Source organism: Onychostoma macrolepis, chromosome 10 (genome assembly GCF_012432095.1).
Source record: "Onychostoma macrolepis isolate SWU-2019 chromosome 10, ASM1243209v1, whole genome shotgun sequence".
In the NCBI taxonomy this organism is placed as follows: Eukaryota; Metazoa; Chordata; class Actinopteri; order Cypriniformes; family Cyprinidae; genus Onychostoma; species Onychostoma macrolepis.
In genome coordinates, this window is record NC_081164.1 from 10,988,451 (window position 1) to 11,006,586 (window position 18,136).

General features: G+C 37.8%; 1 protein-coding gene across 1 annotated transcript in view; it reads right to left on the reverse strand.

Moving 5' to 3' along the window:
• Positions 1 to 2,981: 2,981 nt before the first annotated feature.
• Positions 2,982 to 18,136, reverse strand: part of cxadr (CXADR Ig-like cell adhesion molecule) — a 56,232-nt gene continuing 41,077 nt past the window's right edge. Inside the window, exons 2-7 of the mRNA XM_058788664.1 lie at positions 17,407 to 17,576; positions 12,098 to 12,302; positions 8,210 to 8,365; positions 7,960 to 8,082; positions 7,611 to 7,749; positions 2,982 to 5,514 (exon numbers count right to left, since the gene is read on the reverse strand). Coding sequence (XP_058644647.1) covers positions 5,241 to 5,514; positions 7,611 to 7,749; positions 7,960 to 8,082; positions 8,210 to 8,365; positions 12,098 to 12,302; positions 17,407 to 17,576 — 1,067 coding nt within the window. The 3' untranslated portion in view covers positions 2,982 to 5,240. The remainder of the gene's footprint in view (positions 5,515 to 7,610; positions 7,750 to 7,959; positions 8,083 to 8,209; positions 8,366 to 12,097; positions 12,303 to 17,406; positions 17,577 to 18,136) is intronic.

Sequence of the window (18,136 nt, forward strand, 5' to 3'; positions counted from 1 at the left end):
TATTAAGCTACTTAATGTTATTAACATAAAAGTATCTTTACTTTATAAAAATCAGTAACGATTTCACAGCAAAAAGACACGTGTACCACAACTCTATATGGAGATGTTTTCAGAATTACTAGAAGGCCTTTTACTTGTTAAAATAAAATTAAAATTAAAAAACAACAGAAAGCTTGTACATTGTGTATAACAGATTTTTCAGCTGGCAACAATAGCTCATTTTATTTGTTAACTACCTACATTTAATAATGTCAGAGTTGAAGAACACAAAGCAGGTGGGAATATCTCACATTTACCCGTGAGAGCATGTGTGTCTTCTAACCCTCTGCTACAGCCTCACGTTCAGAGTTTTAGAGTTCTAGAAATGGCTCAGAACATTACTGCTATCTCAATCTGTTATTATTAGTTAATAGTTCTAAAATATTACTGCGATTGACTGCACAGTGCATGCTGTGAATGGTGTTCACATCTGATTAAAACCATATGGACAGGTTGCCCAACTGGCTCCACATTCCTTTGTGTGAAGGTGGAGAATAAGCAAACAGAACCCCCTGGAAGGCATGTATCTGTTATCTGGTTCCCAAACATGATGCATTCCAGACTGTGCTGCACGGCCCTTAGTGGTAGTTATACAGAACCCAGGTCAATTTATTTAAAATCAACAATATATTAGCCTATTTTCTTCACTATATGAAATTTTCTTCAGGACCAGATGTAAATCTCTGACCTGTACAATTGATATTTCTCATTCTTTCGAAAGAATCCTGTTTGGTTAAATGGCTAGGAACGTTCTCTGAGAAGACTACGGAAAACAAGGGATGATATGGGTGAAGCGAATCTTGAGCAAGACCACCAGTGCTTTGAGAGGCTTCTGTTGTTAGGGCTCAGAGCATTACGCTTGCGAGATAAATTCTCCCCTCTTCCATGCTTCCACTCTGTGTACAACCAGATAACGTTACCATGGAAACATGCAGCATCCAACCAATCAGCAATCAACACTCTCCCTCCAACCTGCTCCCCTCGTGATATGCAAACAATTATTACCTTCAGCAGGAAAAACAAGAGTATGTGAGGTGGGACGTTTCCATGTCCTCATCTCACTGTCTGCAGTTCTCAGTCCAAGGACAGGTCTATAAGAGTCATGTTTTCCATTGTGTGGGATTAATGCGGAGTCAAATCCCACACACAAAAGCAGAGATGGGCATTGAAAATACCCAACAGCACACATCACTGACTCTGGAAGTTAAATGCAGCTCAGAGGAAATGAATTTCCCTTACATAAACACAATTACATTACAGTCTAATGTGCTTTTGATGGCTTGAGCATGCGTCTCTGAAATTACTACAGATTCACAGCGCAATTATTCCACCCAGAATTGCCTTAATGAAAAATGTACTGACATCCAACAGTTAATCACTTGCTTGGTACTACATAAGTTATGGCTTGCTCAGGTCTGTGATTGGTTACAGATGCTCATTATCAATACTTAGGACTGCAAGACATTATGAACTTTCTGTTATTGCTATAGACATCAGTATCTTTACAACTAATTATTGACCACCATTCATGTTATTGATCACTGCCTGAGAAATTAAATGGATATTAATTAAAGGTAGCTTGAAGTCCGTCATTGTGGGAGAGTAAAAACAAAACAATTAAAACATTGGTAAACTTACATTCAGAGTGTCATAATGTTAGAACAGCTTAGCTGTGGTTATTCAGTCATGTACATAATATATAATAAAAGTATTGTCCTGAGAAACCAACTCCGCACAGGATGAAATGTAGAAGAAACCTTAAAATAAATATTCTAACATAACCACAACAATCTGCTGTTGAAAGTTGTCATCATTTTAAATATTCCAGATGCATTTAACTTTCTTCCATGGTGCAGAAAAAACTTTTTGTTAATAATAATAATAATAATAATATTTTTCCTATAATGTGGACTGGGTGTATTGAGTTTAAAAAGGACAAAAAAATAAATAAATAAAAGTGCTCCATACAAGTTGAGCACCAAATCTTGCATAGCAATACAATACATTTGTGACAGAAAAAGGCTTAAATTTAAGCGCCATTTGCTTAAAATCTTCATCTTCATAGTTCTCAAATATCATTTGTGCATCTGCTCATTTCAGAAAGAATTGTATGCGCTCAAGTGTGTAGAACAAAAATAGTACCAGTCAAGTAACTGAAATTGCCCGCACACTAAGAAAAATCATTTTTAATACTTTCACATGCAATTTTTATTTTTTTTAAATTGTAAATAAATATCTGTTTTGCAAGAAAATACTACTTACTTGACATTTCTTTGTAATTATGAAATGTACTAGCAATTTCTGAGTCAAAATTGTTTCTACACCTTTTCTTTTTTTTTTCTCAGTGTGCCTTATCTGAATTTAGAATTCAGATTTGGGTTTATTTTTGGGTGAATTAACGAACCCTTTAGAGTTACTCTCCGTTATAGAACGCAAAGCACTTTTTGCAACCCTAACAAATGTATTACTCACTTGTTGATTTATTTAAACCCACATAGGAGTTATTTAAAAGCCAATTATTTGACCCTCAGTCTAATCAAAGCAATTTGTCACCCATTTCTACACTTTGATTTACCCGTCTTAAACCAACACAATGGCTGAGCTTGCGGTACAAATTAGTTATTTGCAATGACTCGGCTGACTGACTCAGGCAGCATGTTTTATGAAGCACCCTCAAGGGCACCACTCCACATGCACCGAGTTTTTCACACGCACACAGACCACCATCGCTTCGGGTTCTGTTGCTCTTGGTCAGCGAAGCCGCCGGTGCTTTTGCGAGTCATTGATTAATTGCGGTCATTAGGCGGCGAGAGAATGGCCTCACCTGGAGTTAGAGGTGGAAATCAACGGGAGATTAAAATTAATCACCCTGAAATGCGACAGTACCACCAGTAGCCTGCGGAGAGCAGGATGAAGAGGGGGGGAATGAGTGAATATCTCAGTGAAAGTATATGGAATGATAGTGGTTTCATTTTTATTCAAAAATACATCACAAAAGCACACAAAAAGAAAATGGAGGATTTTACATGATGTGCAAACCAAACAAATAGGAAGAAAAAAAAAGTTAATGTAATTATTAGTAGTTTTTTTTAAGAAAACATCTACAGTTAATAATCATTAGTTGTCTCTTATTAGTAAGGAGAGTATCTATATGTTTAAATGGCACTGTACAGAGAACTGGCCTAACCTCTACTGTAATGAAATACCAAATGGGCCCCATCCAAACAGAAAACAGATGATTCGATTCAAGGAAGTCGACTCGCACAGCTAGCAGTAAAGGTTTGCTGATCAAAGATCAGATTTCCATGTTTACACTGGCATTAGTCTACATGTTTAAACAAGCTGAACTGATCCTGTAACAGCAACTCTATTCTTACAGGCTTAATAAATAAAAGCCAGGGAAATCACAAGTGCGTGTGATTTTGGGTAATGACAACATATGCATAATAAATGTTAATAATACCTTATCCAGATGGTGGATGATTAGCCTGATCATGCTCTTGTCAAATTCACAGCCCAAGCGGCAGCATATTACAGCCGTAAAGACAAACGCAATCAATCGCACCAAACATTACAGTAAATATATTTACACATTCAACAGGAACCCTGGTTAAAAGACAAGCAGATTGTGAAAAGACTGCTGTGTGTGTACAACAGAAACACAGACAGACAGCATATAGTTGTCAGCATACACAATACCCTTCCATGAAACCAAATCCAGCATTTATGAGAAAAAAAAAAACCAGTTCATTATACATATATTGAGTAATAACCGTAGCATAGAAACTGACAACAAATCAAGTAATGTAAAATTTTGCATTAAAACTCATCCTTAATCAAAATATACTTTAAATGATTGTTCATGTGTTATTTACCTTACACTGCTGACATGGACCTACCAGTGCCACCAGTTCTTTACACCCAAAGTTTAAAAGGCACAGAGTGAACATTAGGGTGACCCTGCGGGATGAAATATACAGTAACACAAACAATAAGAAAGTATGTTTTCTCAAGACTGATGACACTCACTGTGGTGAATACGGTGACTTAAGAGTGTTGTTACGACTAATCCTAATAAATACACTATTCATAAACATTCAAGTCTTTTAAAAATCTATGGACAATCTTCCGTTTAATTGACCTCCTTCAGTTGGTCTAAATTATTGTGCAATCAACAAATCCTTCAGTAAAATGTCCTTCATCTAATAAATCAATTACAAACTAACGTCAAATTGATCAGCTTTAAAGCCAAATGCAGGTTTAGGATTAGCATGGCTGGGGTAGAGGATTGGTGATGACTGGTGCCGTTGGCCTTTGAGCATCTTTTGAAATAAAACCTTAATCTTATTTATTTTGACCACTATGCTGCAGGTTTGGGGGAAGTGGACGTTTGGGTGTCACAAGCCAATCAAAGCATAAGCAAACAACCAATCAGAGACTTGAACACTAATCACTCTGACATGTACCGGTGGGGGTTCACAACTGCCAAATGGTCCATAAAAATCAAAGCAGGTTAAGAATCACAGTATTCGCTCATTGCCAGATAAATCAATTTCATGTTCATATATACAAATAACATGTAAATAATTTTTAATCTAAACAAACGCTTTTATCTTTTTTAAAAACAATCTCATCCAGAAACCAAAGCCAACCCACATATTTTCCACAGACTTTGAGTAAATCTTTACCAGGCTTTTGTAGCATAAAGAGATAATAATTGTCATAGATAAATGGTTTAAAGTTGCCTGAAAATATTTCAAACTGATAAAAAAGCAAAAAGAATAACAAATAGCTTGGGAGTTTTCATCTAAAGCCAAGAACTATGGTTTGTTCTACATACATTTCATTTAGTTCAATGGGTTTCATTTAATCTCTGGAGAACACTTAACAGGCAAACAATTCAAGTGCCTTATATTAGACAGGGCCTTCTATTTAAAAAAAAAAAAAAAAAAAGAACATCATGCATTGCATTATTTACAAAACAGGAGCAGGTGAATCAATCACCTTTCCGCATCCTATTGAATAAAGTTTTTTTTGTTAATGTTTGTTGAAGTTCTGTGAGTCAAATTGTATTATCAGAGATGGTACAGCGGAGTTCGACTCTCTGCAGAAACCTTCATTTGCTCCTTCACAAATTCCGCTAGAACAATGAATAGAATAGTGACAGTCTAAACTGTGTGGCGAATGATCCCAGTTCAGCTTTACACAATGGACCCATCCCTGTTCTGGGCAGGGACCATGACAGGGATGGCTCCCATGCGGCTGAGGTTGGGGCCAGCCATTCTGCTGGGTGGGGGAATAGGGGCATGACTAGGGGGCCTCTCGTACTCTTCAGAAGGTATCTTGTCGTACTGGGGCTTGGTGTACTCGTGCAGGTTTGAGGGTGACATGGAGCCCAGAGAGGAGCGCTGGCTGCCCACGCTGGTGAAACTGCGTGCAGTAGAAACACGGCTCTTTGGAGGGGGGACATCCTCTCTGTGGAAGGGAGGGAAAATAGTGTTAAATCAAAACCAAAGAGGGAGTCCATAAGACTTCTTTCTGCACTTAAAAAAACAAGGTAGAAAGATTTTTAGCATTTTATAACTAAATGTAAATTGTCACGAAATGGTCAAATTACAACATTTACATAGGTAATATACTCTATTAGTACTATTTACTATTTTCCTTTTTGCTCGTTTGTTTGGCTTGTTGGTTAGATCACATAACTGTTGGTTGTACCATATGACTGATTTGGGAGACTAAATTTATGCAGTTTTGTTAATACACTACTGTTCAAAAGTTTGGGGTTGTTAAGATTTTTTAAATGTTTTTGAAAAGTCTCATATGTTAACCAAGGTTGCATTTATTTGATCAAAAACACAGTAAGAAATGGTAATATTGTGAAATATTGTTGCAACTTAAAATAACAGTTCTCCATTTCATTTTTAAAATGTAAATGTTTTTTTGTTTTTTTAATTTGTCAATTGAAAAGTCACCAAATTATTCACCTAAGATGTTGAAATTCCTGCCACTGAAGAGACAAAAAAATCTGTTGTACTGATGTCACTGAAGGGGATGGCCTTTTCTTAAAGGGGCGGATTTCCCAATACGACAGGGTAGACAACCATTCAAGGGACATGGAAAAACTCTTCTTTTTTTTTTTTTTTAAATAAAAATATAGTTTTTATTACCAAATGATCAATACACTCAAATTGAGTAATCTCTTATTTACCAAAATATTAATAGGATATATATATATATATATATATATATATTATGATTTGACAATATTCTACTATCATTCAAATTTAATGAGCAGTGCATGGGACATAGCAAAATAACATGCATCCTCTTACACACACAAAAAAAAGAAAACAAGAAAATGCATCTAAGGAGCCATGTAATGCTTTTGTTATGAATAAAAACTTAGCCTAAAACTTAGCCTTTCATAGTCATTTTATGTTAAGTTATCATGGCAAACGATATATACATGTACAGGACACCAAAAGGCACCCTACAGTGATATTGACCAAACTAGGCAATTTTCAAACAAAAAAAACAAGTTAAATCTCACTGAAATACAACCATTGTTTGTTGAGTTTGAAAGCATGCTTCATTAGAAAGTCAAAACCCCTTCACTGTGTAGGTCAATTCAAACAAAACATCTCCCTCTGCACCACAATCAAACTTTGACACAGGCAGGAATGGGCACAATGAGGCTAGAATTACAGCTGAGTCAAGATTTCTTTGGTTTGTTTTGGTGCTTTGCCACTTAGGCCTCATATTGGCTGAATAAGGCAATGGATGGATTTCCAGTGTAGCCCACTGGGCCTGCTCTTCCCCCATCCTCCAAATTAACAAGCATTCAGCAGCAATAATCCATTACAGCACAGAACACAGCAAACGAGAGCGAGACAGCGGGGTCTTCTCTAAGAGAAGCTGGCTTATTTGGATAATCCTCTTTTGTCATGGCCTATGTGAGGCAGCGAATGGCTCCCAGACGGAGTGTCCAGCGCTGGGGTCCAAGGGGGGCCTAATACAGGGCCTGACCCACAGCCTGCCCCTTCACAGAGAGGAATGCCATTTCAATAGGTCGGGGGAGCGAGAGGGGGAGGCACTGACAGAGCAGGAATCGACTGAACAAACAAACGCACAGAACTGATTACACCAGCCTTTCATTTGAAGACAAAAGAGGTAAGAGGGGAAGAGTGACGCCATCACTAGTCAGTTTTGCTGGCCATCAGCTTTGTTTGGTCATCAGTGAGCATAGGGCAGGCCTGTGATTGAATGAAGAGGCTGAGTGAATCATACAGACATAGGGACAGTGACATGTACCAAATGGCATCTGGGCCAAGAGCTCCCTTTCTCTTTCATTCTTGTTCTTTTCGTTATTATGCTGAAGACCGTTGGCTCCAGACAGCATGTCAGTTGGGAAAAGCAGGTGTTCTTATAATTCAGTGTGTTTCTGGGTGAATTACACTAACAGATGTTTTTCTCAAGAACTCCTTATTTATATGATTAATTGGGGTCTTCTTGGAAAAGGTTCACATAGGCATGCCTAAGGATTACGGTCAAGTGTGTGTGTGTAGTACCTGATCTCATAGGCAATCTCCTTCTCGTACTTCTTCTTGTTGCGGGCACGGCAGCAACAGAAGAGGAGGAGGGCGAGAAGAATGAGAACCAGCAGAATGCAGATTATTACACCTGCGATGACGCCGGCTGTGTTCGGGGCTGCAAAGGGCCAGAGAGAAAGAGACTTTGAAATAAACAAGTTTAGAGTGTAAGACATTACCCATAAGTCCATTCACCACATCGCTGTATTCAGACAATGAGGGAAAGACAAAGATGACTTCAGACTTTGCTATTTTAGATTTCAGACAAAATTCAGATTTTGCTATTTTAAATGTTAAAAGAGGAATAGGCAGGCTAATGAAGACTCACGTTGTGTGATGTTGACCTCCACCGAACACTCTTCTGCTCCAACACGATTTTTAGCAATGCATTTGTATGTTCCTGAAGCTGTCTCAGTCGCATTCCTCAGACTCATGGTGCCCCCGACTGGATCTGTGCACAGCAGCAGACAGATTCTTCATTTTAACTGAGGCATCTGACAGTTATGACAGTTTATCAAAATTGTAAAAAAAAAAAAAAATAATGAAAATTCAAAGTACATGAGTCAAAAGGAACTTACCCAGCACTGCCAGGGGCGGCAGCAGTTTATTGCCTGTGGTTCTTTCCCAAATGTACTGCAGTGGTTGTGTGCCCTCCACAGAGCTACACCTCAACACCATATCTTTCCCCGCATGAGTCTGACCCTCTGCATAACATCTGGGTTTAGAGGGGCGCACTGTGGGAGAGGAAACAGGAAGATGAGATCATTAGAAAAAAGAAAAAAAACGAATAAAAGGACCAGCAGTTTCATGTATAAATGCTAGATTTGAGCCACTCATCAGTCAGCAATATAAATCGTTCCAATCACATGGTGAAATTAATTAATTGTCTGTGAATAAAATTTGAATAATATTTTTTAATCCGTAGTAGTAGCAGTAGTATTAAGAACTAGAAGTATTTAAGTTAACAAAAAAATTTGAATGCATAAAAGATAATAAACACTCAAAGGCATAAAACTAATTTAAGGATACAAGATATCATGCTAAAGAAGTGTATTGTCTTGTGCATATAAAACTACACAGTGCATATGAGTATAGCAAAGTTTTATACATTATACCATAAGTTTAGGCAATTATCTCAAGGAGAAAAATCATCATCATTCCACTCTGACCAGCTAAAAGCTCAAAATCATCTCTCGTCTCGCATATGGTGCATCATGGACATAAAGGACGAGTCCCTGAGGCCCTTCTTTCACACTCCACCCATATTCATTCTCGCTGCATCATAACTAAAATCACAGCATAGGAAGCCATGATCACGGTAATGGATACAGCTGCTGCTATTACAGGTGCTGTCAATCAACTTAATTAAAATCAGAGCGCAGTGGGTGTCAACATTCTTTGAGATAAAAGAGCGAACAAAAGATGAAGAAGAGGGTGGGAAAGAGGCTGGGTGTTGTAAGACAGACAGCATGTGTTTTCTAAAGAGATATGCATTAAAAACAGCAGGGAAAATGGGTGAAATCGTTGTATATAAGGAAGGGAGTGAGGGATAGAGATGTGGAAAGAAAACGAGAGATTGGATGGGGAGGGTGGAGAACATAGGGAGCTCTGTGTAGAAACCAAAGCCTGCACAAACAGACCCCCCCCCACCTCCTTGCTTGGCAGGAGATGACATGAGAATTCAAAGACAAACAAAACTTCAAATTAAAACCAGGAGGAGACAGATACAGAGCCCCACGTAGAGAGGGCAAAGAGACAGAACGAGAGGGAGATAGAGTCCACACAAATAAAGAGATAGAGGGCAAGACAGACAGAAGAATGTCAATAGTTGCTCTCTGTGATTCCTCCCAACCTTGGGCAGGGTGTTGGCATTTGAGTCTCCATCGTTTGATAATAGAAGCTGTAAAAACAGATCTCTGGGGCTGATGGGACAGAGGCTTAGAGACCTGAGGATTAACAGCAGGCAGGACTGAACAGCAATTTAATAGGATGAGGGGTCAGAGCACAGCAGCTTCCTCTGACGGAGAAATTAAATGTGTGGTGATGGACAGGTGGGCGGGAGAAATCAAGGTGTAGACTGACTAATGCACATGCTTAAACCAACCACCCCCACACACACACACAAACTAACCATCTATATCCCTTTGATAAAAACAGTTTGGTATTATTATTAGACATTTTCTATGAGATGAAGCTGTTTTTCAGCTTAGCAGTGTGACCAAGGCAAGGATGTCGGTATTCTGAGGTGATCACACTTGACTGGTCATAAAGGCGAGAAGAAAAACAAGAACGAAAAAGTCAAACTGCCCGATGCAACTACAGACGCATAAAGGCGTGAAAAGAAAAAGGTCAAGCAGTTTTATTTTCTGCTGTCTGGGAAAAGATGAATTTACTTTTTCCACCTTGAATGCTAGATAGTTACTAATCTTGAAGAAGCATGTCATTTACAAGTACTGACGGCATCAACAAAATGTTGTAGACAGCTTCATTCAGTCTGTGAAATAAGTTATGATGAGACAGGTTTAATTTAACATTTTAAAACTTTCCAATGTTTCAAACAAATTTACTGTAAAAATTACTGGGACAATGAACGTATAGCCTAATGAACTTCCACTTATTGTTTGCAATAGAAATTCAAGAAAAAGTAAGAGAATCCCAGGACAGTGGGGCTGTTAAATGAACATCAGTCTTTGTGAAGTGAACAGCATTGTTAGCAAAGTATTCAAATAATTTTCAGTAACTGAAATGAAGCTAAAATAAAACAAATATTAGATGAAAATTTTAATGTAAAAAAAATTGAAATGTTGCATTGGCATCTAATTAATTTAAAAGTACGTTCTAATAAGTACAGAAACTAAAATAAGTACTAAATATAAAAATAAAATATATTTTTTTAAATATTTATACAACAATGACAAAATAAACTGAAAATAAAAAAATAAAAGCTAATTAAAAATATTAACAAAAATTATAAGAGTATATAAATAGTATTAAAATAAGAGCAGATGTCTGCAAGCCCTTTAAACTGTGCCTAAACTGTACCTAAACCTATTTGAAGTTGTCTGGTGGAGAACAAATTTGAAGATAAAGAGCTGAAAGTTGCTTGTGCCTACTAAAAGCACTGTTTCTCTCCGTTTCTGCATCACTAGAGCAGAGCCGTGTCTCTCTGAGGTGGCAATGTAGCACATATACAGCCCCTTCAAGTGAATGCCCTTGGACTGCTATCTCTGATGGAGACGCGTTTAGTAAGGAACACACGCACGCAGCCAGACAGCATCTGCTCTGAATGCAGGTACAGAGTCCCCACGGTCATCAGCGATAGGATGAGGGTGGACAATGAAGGGAACAGGCGAAGAGAGAACAGCTGCATTCATCAACTGCTGAGAGCACAACCAATCTGTGTCCTTCCATCTGTCTTACTGTGGTCCACCTCCAATCACCAGGTCGGCTCTTGCCAAACAGTCCTTCACTTTAATAAATTAGTGAACTTTAAATCCAATAAAGTCTTTTGGCTAACCAATCACTGGTTCGTGAACTGACACTGATCAATCAATCAATCAATCAACCAAACACTTCACTTACACTACGTTGTGTCTGGTCAATACCATTGAAATTTAAAGATTCTGAATACCATAGCAAAAACTAAGTTTGGGGAACCAAGGTGCATTTATTTGATCAAAAATACAGTAAAACAGTAATACGGTTTAAAATTATTACAATTTAAAAGAACCTCAGAAATCACTAATATGTTGATTTGATATTATCAATGTTCTGCTGATTAATATTTTTGTGGAAGCTCCATTATTATTAAACTCATGAATTAATTTATTTACTTATAAATATTAGTACACCACACAGATCACTTGGTGGATGGTCCATTTAATACTGGATTTCACCTCTATTAAAGCCTTTTTCCTGTTCCCCTTCTCTTCTTTTTCCTATTTCTTTTTGTTAATCTTTCAGCTATTGCTATTCATGCATCTGCAATGCAAATACACATCTCGGTTGTGTGGTTATTGAGTTTCGGGAGGTGATGTCACTGTCATCATAATGTTTGGGGAGTTGCTTCTGATGGCCTTGTTTGGCGTGCATGTTTGCCTAGGGCGTTTCTGTGTTGGCGCTAATCAACACAAGGAACAGGTGATATTTCACACATGAAGCAGCACTGATGTCACACTTGCTGTTGACATCGATCAATGCAGACCTTGAAAGGCATGTCAGAGGGCCTGTGAAATCAAACTTTACTGTGCATTTATGGCGCAGATCAATACATTATCACTCAGGACTTTCCCTTAAGTTTTACAGCTCACCTTCCAGAAGAAAAGAAAATAAGAATGGAGTATGTTTCTCAAACCAACTCCAAATAAGACAAGCATCTTTGTATTGACAGGGTTGGAGAGAGAGATTGGTTTTCGAGATAAGCTTGTAAATGCCACTTTCGGCTAAAGTTATATTTTTCCACTCACCCATGACGGTTAGGAGGAACTTCCTGCTGCTGATACCAGGAACCTTCTTCACCTTGCACTGATAGGTTCCTGTGTCTGTGGCTTTCAGACCCATGATGTTCATGGAGGCATCACCATTTTTAGGGTCAGGGGAGTTGAAGTGGACTCTTCCTTTAAGAGGTTCATAGTAGTGCTCAAAGGCCCTGTCGCCTGAGTACACAATCACCTGTGGGAAAGAACGAGAGATGACAAAAACAAGAGAATCATGTTTTAGTAAGCAAAACTCATGTATTGGTGAAATGTTACTCGACATTTCAATTTAACAACTGTTGGTGGGAAAAAGTGCAGTGTAGGTATCAGTGAACGGTCAAACTAATGATCACATTTAGACTAAAACCTCATTTTTCTGCTTTTGAAAGTCATTTGGACAAAGACAAATACAGTGCCCCCTCTTATCTTAAAAACGTCCTTCAGCACAAGTGAATTATTTGCCCTTTCAATGCTACAACCTAAAAGTATTCTTGTTAGGCTACGTCAACACCTTCTGTCACCAGAAGGTATATTTTAAATGAGGTTGAAATGAGCATCAATACATGCCTCTCTCTCAAAATGCTACATTTTAAGGGACAGTACAGGTCTGTTTCTGGCTAAAAGACACACGCACTTAGTACAAACACAGATAAAGACATGCATAGACTCTTGTCACCTATGGAGGGAAAATATGGGATCCATTCAACAGACCCCATCCCCACCACTTCATTTCCATGACGACGGCCTCCCGTGGCATCTTGCTTCATGCGCAGCAGTCCTGAGAACGCACCTCAGGGCAATGGAGCAAGAGCTTGGAGACACTTAGAATCCTAATGAATGTATCAGACAATATTCAGGACACGGGAGAAGGAAAGAGAAAAAAGTGAAGGGGAAAAAGACCTCTCCCTCATTCTTACTCTCACATCCAAACATCTGCAGAATCTAAGAGCATCTTGTCCAAATTACCACTTAGTAAACAGGCCTAATCCATGCCACCTGGAGTCTGCCAATAGGATTTCAAGGAAACAACCAACAATATCTATATATCACTCCATGTCCAAACATAATAACTACAATATAATAAAAAAGGGATAAGGACAACTGCCTGAAGCAACATACAGGCACTTCAATACTTCATACTTCAATTCAAAAAGTCAAAACAAAGTCTGCTCAAGGCAGAGAACAAAAAGATACAACAACTGATGGACAGACCCAAATTCCCTACATTTTTTTATTTATTTTGTCAATAGTCTAATTTTCGTTTCATCATGAATTTGACCCCCTCCATAGTGAAAACTAACTATTGGTAGTGGGCAGTTTCACTGCCATCTAAAAGTCAAGGACACAGTGTGACTTGTTAAAATCAAAGTGTGCATATGTTTACTTGTGCAACTTGTTTACACTTGAGTGTGCATGCGTATGCCTGTAGGTATGTGCACTTCCTCCAGGGCCACATCAGGCTTGTTTGAAATGCAAAGCAGCACTGAGTCACCTGTGTTAGAGATCAGTCTGCTTTACAGCCCAGGCAGTTTCTGTAGGCTTGCCTGTCTACATCAGTGTCTAAACTCACTGCACAACCACAGATGCTGCTACGACCCACAGTATCTTCTACCGAAAACTAGAGCATACCAATTGCCAACTACCACAGCCTTTACATTGCTAATCATACAGTACTAAAAAGTACTGTATTTAACTTCTTTAAATGCACATTCCTGGCCCAAAGAAAATTTGTTTGTAATCTATATTTACAAATGTAGTGACTTGCCAGTTGCCATTTCCCTGAAATAGCTTTAAATGTTTGTATAGACATTACTTTAGTAAACTCACATTATGCAATTATTATTGTTTTTTTTTTTACAATTCCAGACGGATAAAACAAGGTCCTCTACCTTTTATATTGTATATTACTGATTTTTTTTTTTTTTTTTTTATTTAATACTTTTTTCCCAACAAGGATGTATTAAATTCATCAAAAGTAAAGTCATTTATCATCTTACAAAATATTTCCATTTCAAACAAAATGCTGTACTTTTGAATCTTTTTTTTCTTTAACAATGTTGGTATAAACCACAGGAATAAATTACAACTTAAAATATATTCAAATAGAAAACAGTTTATTTTAAAATCGGACTTCATAATATGAGCCATTTGTGAGTATCAGAGACATTTCCAAAAAATAAAAACTCACCCTCAACTTGTGAATGGCAGTGTATGTCATTTTAATTAATAGCAAATGGCAATTCATGTTGAATGAAATTATTCAAATGAACTAGATACCTTCTCTCTGACTCGCACATACAGATATCAAAACACAAATTTTCCAATCAATGCAAAAACAGCAACTGGGGTCATGCAAAACTATCTTATCTCCTTTTTTTAATGTAAAAAAAGCAATGATAAAATCACTGCATGTTTACTTCTATTTTCTAAATAATCCTTTTGTTTTGCGTTTCCCATTGTCACTCAAGACTCAATCACAGCGGGGGCTATTGTGCAATTGCAGGTGCCGAGTAAGAGATTATGGAACCACAATGCATGTACAGTGAGCGTCACCCCCAATTCCCATCCATTCTTCAATATAATGCTAACACTAATGACCAATGCAGTTTTGTATGGAATTCGTCAACTTGTCAACAGCGTCCCACAAACAAGAGAATCATTCACGCTTCACTGTGTCCCAAAGACCTTCACAATGAATACAATCATCAGATATTGGGTTCTGCATTCAAGGTTGAACCATTGTTTCAGTTCTTGCACTCAAAAAATAGGAACTGTTGTTGAATACAAGAGAAAATGTATTTTCCTTCAAAAGGCAGCCTTGTGTGTTTGTGTACAGTGTCACGCCCTCTTCTTTTATCTTGGATCAAAAGTGAGAGATGAAAAAGAAGGGATGGGTCTAAGATAGACCAAACACTGACAAGTCAGTTGGTCTTTGTTTATAACTCCTTTCATTTTTTTCTCTCATTTAGTAGCTTTTCAAGGCCAATCATTGAAGGAAGAGCCAAAAATCCTGTAAAAACAGAAATATTATGATATTACAACTTTATATAACAGTTTTCTCTTAATATGCTAAATGGGTGCCCAGGAAATAATTATTGTTATCAATTTTGAAAACAGTAGTCCTGCTTAATATTTTTGTGGAAACCATCATGATACATTTTATTTCAGGATTATTTAATAAATAAAATATTTATGGATTTAACTACAAATCTTTTGTAACATTATAAGTGTCTTTGTCACTTCAGGGCAAAGCATCCCATAGCCTATATATAAACTTTTCGATGACCAGAATTGGATTATACTGGAAAGCCTTCAAAATATTTTAATACAACCATATGCAGGCCATGTTTGCCATTCCAAAACAAATGTAACCATGTAGCTAAATACTGTAAAAATAGTATAGTATAATGCTGTGAAAAAGCATTCCAAAGAACTGGGGCACAATAAATGTTAGGTATTTCTTCAAAAACACATACACAAAAATTGAAGTAGCCTGTGTCCAACCTTCAACTTCTTATAAACCATTAAAAACGATGAAGTGGGTCAAAGACAAATTTCAAGTCCTGGGGCAAAGCCTGGCAGAACAGAAGGGGAAGAGTGCAGATCTATACCCATGAGGACGAACCAGCAAACAGCAAACTGAGCAATTGAGGGGTACAGAAATGTGAGGAGAAAGGGAGAACGATAAAAATAGAATGAAAAATTAGGTGTAGAACGACAGAAGAAATGAAGGAGCTTTGAGAAGAAAAAAATATGGAGTAGAGAGAGAGAGCGAGCATATGTGACTGAGAGAGATGGGAAGAAAGGTGCAAGGATACCAAAGGGAGATCGACCATTGAGGGCTCCTGACCCAATTCTGTCCCCAGCTAAATGCATAATCTCTGGAGAGAAAGAGTATGAGGTAATCTCTGCATGAGGGGTTGCAGCAGACAAGCACACATATATATCTGGCTGCTTACTCTACCTGCAAGTCCAGTGTTGGGGCAAAAATCAGTGAGAGACAGTTTAATTACGGTCTATATTACAGAGATTGCATCTGTGCGGATGAAGGGAAAAAAGCAGTGCCTCTGCAGACCACAATTCATAGAGAAGTGTAAGCACATACAAACAAAATATCAATACATAATCAACTAACTTCTGCCAAAAACAATAAGTTTCCATGTGAACTAGAACCTTAACGTAAAGCCACACACATATCCATCCTGGGAGCAACTTTACAGAGCACTAAAACAACACAACATGTTCATAAAACACACAATGTGGTGAGGTGCATTTCCCTCTGACAGATGTGGAGCTCACAAACCAGCACCTGCTTGCTGCTGATCAAAGCAGGTAAAATGTACAATGAAAGGTCAACCTTCAAGGACAATCACACGCAAATACCTCCAATACTTAACTTCTAAACAGATCTTAAGTGGGATTCTCACTAAATATTGCTGTTTAATCATTTGGGATTCAAAGTTTGATTTTCTGATAAAAACTGCAACCAGTGGGCAAAAATCGTTTGATTATATATTAATATGACTAGAAAATAATAATAATAATAATAAACAACAACATCAATAATAATATAGTATTAAATATAAATAAAATAAATATTACTATCTTATATTTCAGTGTAACATAGGGCTGTGCAAATCTAATGCGATGATCATGCGCATCTCTTCAGTAAAGCCGGTTCTGTGATCGTAGTAAATCTCCATCCACTGCTTTCAGATGGAGCGTTTTTAATTAGATGGAAGAACACAGGGAACCCTTAAAGCTTTTCTTTTGTTGACAACAGCCAGTTTATAAGCGCTTCTAATTACAAGTTTGAAAATATGATGTTGCATTCCCAATTTTATGTTTTTTAGTGACCCAAACTCATAGATGCAAAGATTTCCTTCGAACCTCTGTGACACTGAAACCACCAGATTGTGAGCAGCTTGTGTGTGAACATCAAATTAAAAATCATATAGCTTCTGATTGGTCAGATTCTGACGTTGTTTAAAACTCAAGCTAGAACACTGTGTACAAGTGTGGTTGCTGATGACTGTGCAGTAGGAATGTTACTGTGCTGCTTCACACAACAGAGACAGTCAAACTAGTTCTGAGAGTTTGTGTTTTTGCTGAAAACAAGAACTTGTGACAGGAAGAGAGGCAATGGAGCACAAGGGACAAAGTCAAACTAAACCTCCCAGAGGCTTTTGAATAATGCAGGCATCAAATATGTTTTCCCCAAGCACATAAAGAGACCGTCGCTCTCACACAGACACTAACCATATCTCATAACCTGATACACAATCACATTGTCTACTCACCACTTTCTCTTCTTTCTGGTTGTCAGAGGGCTGCAGGCTCCACTCAATGTCCAGAGGCCCAGAATCCTCAGCAGCAAGAGTAAACTGACAGTCCAGCTTCACAGTCTCTCCACTGGCTTTCTCAATGGATGTGGGGCCAGTGGAAGTGATCTGTAGTCCACAGGCTGGGCCTGAGAAGAGCAGAAAAGATAATGCTTTCAAACAGTAATGAACATGCCGCATGTGTCGGATGGATGCCATTTTCACATCATTGCATGGCTTGGATCTGATACCACTATAGGGGTTATAGCTCAAAGCCTGTGCAATGCAGCATCCTTGAGACAATGACTGAATTCTGTGGTCTGAGAAGATATGCATGGTGCATGACCTCATTAGAGCTGAAGATGAATATATTCGAGATCATCTATTCTTGGAATGAACATTTAGTAAATGACTACTAACAGAGCAGACAACAGTAGGGATCTGTACAGCAGAGCTCAAGAATAAGTATAGACATTAGATAGACCTAAAAAAAAAGCATCTGTCTAGAGGAACACTATCATTTCCTAACAGAATCCAGACAGGCCGAAGTACAGGTTAAGTTCTTCTTGATTGATGATACATAATAAAGAAATGGATTTACTGGTCAGGAACGACCAGCAATATGCATGTGCACTATGCAAGTGAATAAATGAGAGACAAAGTCAAATAAATACTATTAAATAAGTAATTAAAAAGTAAGTAACAAAAA